Genomic DNA, 8,166 nt, shown 5'->3' with positions numbered 1-8,166 from the left:
AATATTTCTAAATTATTATGTGCCTTTAAATGGTGGAAGTTTCAGGACTGAAAAACAGGAAGCGGCACCACAGGAAGCTGGGAAATGGAGTCCTGGAGCCTCAGAGACCAGAAGATGTTTAGGAACTGAAAAGATCGAAACAAGCCCAGCACATGCTGGACTGTGGCCTTGAAGTCCAGAAGAGAATGTCAAGGGGAGAAAAGAAAGAAGCAGCCACACAGCATGCTGGGAAGTGAAGTTCTGGACCCCAAAGTTTTTAACCGGAAGTCCATTCATAGAAACGCGGACACAAATCATGCTGGGAAATATAGTCCTTGGCTGCCAAAGATGAAAATAAGAAGTCCCTGGGCAGGGAAGCAGGAAGTGGCCACAGAGGATGCTGGGAAATGGAGTCCTGGGCCTACAAAGACTACAAACTGGATGTTTCTTTGCTGCAAAACAGAAAGCCACCGCAGAGCATGTTGGGAACTACAGTCCCTGGCCAGTACAGATGAAAACCGGAAGTCCCTGGGCATAAAGGCAGGAATCGACTGCACAGGATGCTAGGAAATGCAGTCCTGGATATGAACATCCAGACCCAGAAGTCTCTGGGCAGGGAAGCAGTACGCGGCCGCATAGGATGCTGGGAAATGCAGTCCCAGCCACAGCAGTAACAAAAGTTCCTGATGGCCTTGGCTCAGGTCAGCCTTGGCTGCGATCTGGGAGCAGAAGTCATGCCCCACCCTTGATGATTGACCTGAGTCTCTACTGCCAGTTTTCCCTTGCCAGGAAGTCCTGCCCTCGGCTTGCAGCCTGCCCCTCTAACGTTATGAAGATAGCTGACATGGCCCAACCCAGTCAGCCTGTAGATCACACCCTCAGCCGACCTCATGGCCCAGAGGCAGGAGGTGGGGTCTGTAGTGATTGACAGCTGGAAGGGCAGGGCCTGCGATGACTGACATCACAAGGGCCTGGAGGGGTGAGTTCTGTGATGTCACAGGGGCCACACTCAGTATCCTCAGGGTTTTTACTCTTATAACCTGCTCACCATGGCCACCGCCCTCTGGTCCTAGCATTGCTGCTTGGTAGCCTAAGAGTTTGGTAGGAGACTCCTGCCATGCCCAGCTGGGGGGTGGAGATGGTGAGGGTAGGGAAGGAGGGCACTTCCTGCTCACAGTCACAATTTCCTGTGATGTCACTGCCTGGACCAAGTCCTGTCTGCACCATAGGTAATACCCAGACCCCGGCCCTGCCCTCGGGGACCCTAAGAGAGAAAGTGGGGAAGGGCCTGGTGTGGCTGAGGGCAGGGCCTGGAGAGGGTCACTGATTGTGACCTTGGACACTGTGACCTCGTGGTGGGGGACAGGTGAGCTAGGGTAGTGCTGAAGGGGTGGGGCCTGATGCTTAGCAGTAAAAACCTGCCACTCATTTAAATATGCAAATGAGGCTACTAAACTGTTACATAAAGAATGCACTAGTAATTTTGATTATGCAAATAAGCACAATGCCTGAAAATCTGGAAGTCTGATTGGGGCTTCACATTTGAGTATGTAAATGAGCAAACCCCAGTTTCGGAAATACATTAATTTGCAAATTGTGCTGCTTTGCATGCTTTTGCTATGCAAATGATTGCAAGTATTCCCATCTGTTTGGGACTTTGACCTGCAAATACATGCAGGTTAGGTCATTTGGAGGTGTGGCCATGCAAATTAACCCCAGCAGTTTCTGTACTTGATGTCTTCTGAGTCTCCAGGCACCTCTTGAATATGCAAATCAGAGTGCGGGCAGGGGGTGGGGCCTCCCCTGACCCTGCTCCTGATATCAAATGTCCATCACAGGCATCTGATGGTGAAGCTGCTCATGCAGGATCCAGTGGGGGCAAGGGCAGGGCCCATGGAGATGGTGAGGGTGGGGCATCAGGAGGGGCGGGGCCACAGGGGCAGGTTTAGGTGTACTCCCCTCGGTGGGCCTGTCCCCTAACCCTGCCTCCACACACCTCACCCCATGTCCTGTGCCCTAGCACTGGGAAGTGATGCACTTGAGGGAAGCTTGCTCTGTCAATCAAACACAATGCACCAAGGGCATCATGGGAAATGGGTCACTGCTTCACAAACTCACCAGAAGTCCCGCCCCTTCAGTCACTCTCTCACCAGAATTCCCGCCCGGACAGTCACTCACATACTCACTCTCCATCTACAATCCTCATTATTGGGGTGTGGCCGGACGCTGGCTGACAGGGACGTGTGGTCCCACATCCGGGAAGATGGCAGCCAGCTCACGCATGCAGCGGTTGAGTGGAAACCCCACAGCATTGAAGAAATCCCCTTCCACGCGCTCTGCTAGGGCACCGCCTCGCGCCTGAAGCCCGTAGGCGCCAGCCTTGTCCCTGGGTGCAAGGCAGGGACGAGGTCACACCAGGTGCCATGCTCAGCCACACCCACGCCCGCCGGGGACAGCTCTTCCTTTTCAGGCCTCACTTCCAGGTTTCCCTGGCCCCACCCACCCCACCCCGCACCAACTCACAGAGGCTCCCCGCTCTCCACATATTCGCACAGCAGTGGTTCTGATAGCCGCAAGAATGTCACACGGGTCTCTTCGTGGAACAGTGACAATTCCACTTCTGCTTCTGGGTCCCCTTCCACCTCTGGGGCCTCTGGGCATGTGGAACTTGGCTCCTGAAGCTGCCTCCGCCACAGTGGCCTCAAGATGGCCACACTGGTGATGACACTGTGCTGCTGGCCACTCAGCCTGGGCGGGGCCAGGGAAGGCGGGACAGGGCGTGGTTGGCAAGGGGCGGGGCTGGGGTGGGCAGAGGCTGGAGCTCCATGCAGAGGCCCCGCCCACTCTGCCCTGGGTGGGTCTGCCCCGCCCCTTCAGGCCCCGCCCACCTGCGCAGCATCCTGTAGGCATCATCCTTGTCCTTTGGCTTCTCCAGGATGACGCCATCCACGGCCTGCAGTGGGCGGAGCCAGACGCCAAGGGGCCGGGTCAGTGAGGGGCAGGGCGGGCAGGGCCAGAAGGAGCGGGCCTCACCACCGGTGTCAGCTCCAATAATGACATCAGGAGGGTGCAGGTCCTGCAGAGCAGAGGGCGGGGCAGGCTTGTGGGCGGGGCCTCGAAAGGAAGGGGTGTGGCCTACCACCTGACCAGAAAGGATGGGGCCGTCCTCACCCTGTGCAGCTGCGACTCCACCTACAGAGCCTTCAGCTTTGCTGTCTCCCAGGGCATATTCGGGCGGAGCCTGAAACCCAGCCTTCTCCAGGGCCTGCTGGAAGTGGGAGGGTACGACCTCGAACTGCAGTCCCTGGGGGGTGGTGGTGTGCTGTCAGTCACAGCAGGCCCCACCCCTGAAAGTCACAGCTGACAATCCCAGAGCAGGCCCTGCCCCTGGAAGTCACCATGGAGGACAGGATGTCCCGCCTCCTGGGACCGCCAGCACCACCCACTTCCCCTGCAGCAGCCTGGTGAGTGGAACCAGCTCCATGTTGAAAGGATCGCACATTTCCGGTCTGGGGGGTTCACTTCCGTTCTGGGAGGGACCAGAAATTGTCCACTTCCGGCTTGAGACAACCAATTCCGGTTCCTCTGAGATGATGGGACTTATTTCCTGCCCCTGGGTGTACAAAAAAGACGGCGGGGTTCAAGATGACCATGGGCTACAGTGTAGGTAAAAGGAAACAGGAAATCCTGCCTACTGCCTGTCTATGTCAGAGCCTTAGCCTCAGGGACCGCAAGTCCCGCATCCAGCACACACAGGAAGTGATTGAATGAATGAATGATTGTACAATGAATTAATGAGTTAATGACTGAATGGATGAGTAAATGAATGAATGTATGAATGAATGAATGAGCTAATGAATGAATGACTGAAATGACTGAATTACTTCATGAATGACTGACCTTTGACTGAATGAGTGAATGAATGACTGAATGAACTAATTAATGACTGAATCAATGAATGAATGACTACATGAATGAATGATTGAATTAATGACTGAATGAATGAGTGAATGACTGAGTAAATGAATTAATGACTGAATAAATGAATGAATGACTAAATGAATGAGTGATTGAATGAATGAGTGGCTGAGTGAATGACTGAATGAATGAGTGAATGAATGACTGAATGACAGGTGTTTGATTGACAGCTGTGTGCCCTACAGGCCACGCCTGTAACTCCTCTGACATCACGGCTCCCGTGACACCGCCCATCCCCTGGGAACCTCTCTAAGTCATTAATTCCTGGTCAATGCTCCCACGCAGAAGTCCCGCCCCGATTTACCATGTTGCCGGAAGTCCCAACCCGGTTTCCCCGGCAACAGGAACCCTGCTGCCAACCGTGGCATAAACAGGGAAACAGCGAAAACCAGAGGGGTGCACGGAAACCTAGGGTTGCGATCTCTGTTTCTGCCCTGTTCGCCGCACCCGGAAGTCCCACCTACCGCCTCGATGAGTGACAGGGAATATGCTCTGTGCTGCCTCTTTTGCGGTCAGAATCAGCCGTTTCTGACCTGTTCACTTGGACCTGTTAGTCCCGTCCCTTAAGGCGTTTCCTATCGGGCCCGCAATGTCCGATGCGATCAATTCCCTTCCTGGGCCGAAAGTGGATCCAATTTAATCGCCGCCCGGTGGGCAGGGAATCGCATGTTGCACCATCCGTAAGCGGAAGTAATGTGCCGGAAGCGGAACTCAGGCTGCAGCGCACTCCGTCGTGTTTACTTCATGGGTGGAACTCAAGTTGTGCATCTCTTCGTTGCAACCTTTCCTGGGGACCATTTTGTGTGACAGGCCGGAAGCTCAAGTCAGTGACTGGAAGCCTGACGTCCTTGGTTCACAAGCGGAAATCGTGTGTCAGTTTGGCCGGGTGGAACTAGAAGCATGTTTTCCATGTGTGTCTTCCGGGGACACTGACAGCCACGAACCGGAAGCTTTAGTTCGTGACCGGAAGGCGGAAGTCCTGAGATCGCAGCCGCTTGTGAGATCGCAGCTGCTTGTGCAGGGGACAGTCCCGGAACCGTGTGTTTGCAAAGGAGTTCCTGGGGACAGAGTTGTGAGAGGTGCTCCATGTCTGTAACTCTGTCTGTTCCAGTCACTCTAGGAGGTCTCTCCCCCGGCAGAGCCTCAGTAATGACGGATAAACATCAGGCAGGCGGGCACACTGGTTGCTCCAGCGGGATAGAGGGGTCCAGTATTTTCAAAGCAGGTCCAAGAAATTTTCCGGAGGTGGAGGTGTTTTGTTTATTTGACCCGCTCTCGGTACCAGTGCTCAACCAGACCAGTGGAGCAGTGGGCGCAGTAGGACACAGGGTGGGGAAAGTGCGGGTTCTGGGTGGGGTGCTTTGTAGATCAGAGTACTAGAACTTTACTCTCTAGAGATAAGATATAGGGCGTGAAAGACAAAAAAGTAAAGTTAGAGAAACGCCCCACTTTAAATGAAGGACAGACTAAACTGGAAAGTTAACCCCTAGCAATATCTGTTCCTTGGAATCTGCTAACTTCCCCTCACAAGGCCCTGAGAAAACAAGATTCCAAGAATTTACACTGCCCCTCCTTTCTTGTGAGTCAGCAGGTGGTGAATGGGGTCTTTAAGAAACAAATAGATAACTGCACCTCTGGTTTGCCCAGACAAGATTAATTAGCACACCCTGAGGCCCTAAGGTCTGTTGACCCTAATAGGGAGACCAGCCTCAAAGGGTCATGTACTCAATGGACAGAGGGTCCCACCCCCTCCCTAAGCTTGGGGTATTTGCCTTTAAAAACACCTGTGCCATGTGGCGGGGTGGAGGGAGGAGATGGCTTCTTCTCACTAGTCTGCCTGCTGGAGGGGCCCCTTTGCACAAATGTTTCCTGTTCATTAAAGCCTCTTGCATGTTGAAGCAACTGAACTGGACATTGAGTTCTTGGGGATACCGATGGAAACTGGGAGACTCCTCATTCTGAGGGTCTTACAAAGCTTGAATTCTTGAATAATGCAGATTGTTTAAAACTGCTCACTGAGTAAGATGTGCTGGCTAACAGTAGTGGTCATACACGAAAATCTTCCTAGCTCCATTCCTCTCTAAATTTTCAACTTTCCACGAAGAATACTCTTTTTATAATTTTGTGTTTGTTAAGTGGTTTTTCTGAGGTTCAGGAATAAAACTCCTACAGTTATAGAGCAATGATCAAGCTTTCTGATGAGAGAAAGAAAATTATCATATTTGATCTGGTACCTGCTTTTATTTCCTGACAGTTGGATGTTCCTGTACAACCCGGCCAATAACACCTCATGCTGCAGACTGCTCAGTGGGTGATGTGCCCCCATGGATACCAAACTCGATGACTATGTCAGGAGTGGCTTCGTCTTGACAGAAACAAACACACTGGAGGCGGTTTGCAACTGCTACCATTTTTACTTTAGAGTATTGGGTTTTTATACAGAAATTACAAGGAACAGATCTTTGGTCACAATTTACAGACATATTATAAAATGCCAGTAATTCCTTTGAAGCATGAGATAAAAAAAAAAAAAAACACTTATTTTCACCTGCCTGTGGTCAGGGTACTAGAGATTTGGTTTACTGAGTTTAGAGAAAAGTCATTATCTCTGATCGGTAAACTGTTAACAGCATTGATAAGAACTCTTGCATTGCTTTACTAATTTTAGAGGATAATCATAAACTTTTAACAGTATTTTTCCATCTTTTTTATTATTTATTTTTTATAACCAAGTTCATTTAAATGAAAACAAACTTTTATAGACAATATTTGGGAATTTGGGCATCGTTCTTTCCAAACTACTTCCTGCTTGTAAGGGGTGCTCTCATGGGGGATTCTAAGAAGATGCTGAAATCCTGGCTGTAGTCTGTAAGGCTGCTTTGTCCAGCTGTTTTGAGTGTAGGCTCTCTTGGTATTCTGTTTCAGTCGGTCTGGCTTGATCAAACCACATTAATATGGAAGAAATCTACAGCTTTTCGTTTTCTGTGGGAAAAAAAAATAGAAATCCTTTTCCCCAGTAACTTGTCCTTGAACATAAATATTTGAGTCAGAGCATAGTTTTTTTGTAATTTATTATTATACATGTCGATCCCAGTTCCCTCTCCCTTATTTCCACCCTCCAAGTCTCAAGTTTTCTGTGCAGTGACATCTAATGAAATCTCAATCTCCAACTTGGAAGTGATGTGAAACTTCCAAGTCTCCCACCACGTAGGTCTCTCAGAGCTGCTTCCTTGTTCACTGTCTCACCCACTCGAGCACCTTAAGCCTAGCAAACAGAGGCTTAAGAAAACAGCACATCAGCACTATGTACAGAGGTAATTTCCACCAGTAGAGGGAGCCCCCCAATGAGCCATTTACAGGGGCTCAGCCCAAATGGTCCAGGGGTGTTTTTAAACCTGAAAAGCACAAAGGGTAGGAGAGCTATCTGATCATTAACACCAGTCTCCACGGTCAATTTAGTGAAGGTCTCCTCAATGGTTTTATTTATACTTTCTACGTGAATTTTTGGGTTTGTATGCACAATGTAATTTTAATCAATCCCCAGTATCTTGGCCAGTGACTGACTTACCTGGGTCACAAAACCTGTACCATTGTCTGATTTTACTACCTTAGGTATTTTGAATCTTCGGAAAATTTTCTTCAGTAATTTTTTTTTAGCCAAACAGTTGAGACAGTCCCATGCACATGAACAGTTGAAAAAGCATACCTATTGCCTGTTAATGTTTATGGATTTCTCTTTGTCTAGCAGTACCACTGCCCCAGTCCTTTCTTTACCTTTTATGGCAGTGAACTGGTCATCATCTCCCCAGCCAGCAGGATGTCATTAAGATCTTTGCAAACTCCAGTCTCTTTAACCAACAGTTGATGGCAGTCATGAATCCCTAGTTCACCAGTCTCCACAGACAGAAGAGTGGTGGGATGAGGCTAGCTGGTGGAGCGAACACAATCCACTCAGTCTCTCAGTGAGAAGCAGGCTTTGGTGGTGGGTCACACGGGCATTGGTCATCATCAGTTGGTGGCTGCCAGACAATGCTCTCCAATGCATGGGGGCTATTAATGTTGCTTTATGCCCCAAAATCAACTTGTCAGCAGTGATATCTTTTTGATAGACAGGCCCTCCCCTTGCTACAGGATCAAGCTTCTTTGACAGATAAGCAACTGGTCTGTTCCAAGGCCCTAGGGATTTGGTTAAAACTCCCCAGGAGACCC

At 50.1% G+C, this 8,166-nt stretch overlaps 1 protein-coding gene across 1 annotated transcript; it reads right to left on the bottom strand.

Annotated features, from left to right (window-relative positions):
• Nucleotides 1-2,498: 2,498 nt before the first annotated feature.
• Nucleotides 2,499-2,968, bottom strand: LOC127214645 (probable bifunctional dTTP/UTP pyrophosphatase/methyltransferase protein). Its single transcript, XM_051174974.1, has 2 exons — nt 2,868-2,968; nt 2,499-2,727 (listed from the first exon to the last, which is right to left on the bottom strand). Exons 1-2 carry the CDS (start codon nt 2,876-2,878, stop codon nt 2,499-2,501), a joined length of 240 nt encoding a protein of 79 aa, XP_051030931.1. The 5' UTR covers nt 2,879-2,968.
• Nucleotides 2,969-8,166: the final 5,198 nt, after the last annotated feature.

This window comes from Phodopus roborovskii, unplaced genomic scaffold (assembly GCF_943737965.1).
Source record: "Phodopus roborovskii unplaced genomic scaffold, PHOROB, whole genome shotgun sequence".
NCBI classification, from domain to species: domain Eukaryota; kingdom Metazoa; phylum Chordata; class Mammalia; order Rodentia; family Cricetidae; genus Phodopus; species Phodopus roborovskii.
Note: the sequence above shows the minus strand (reverse complement) of the source record. Positions and strands in the feature narration are given on the sequence as shown.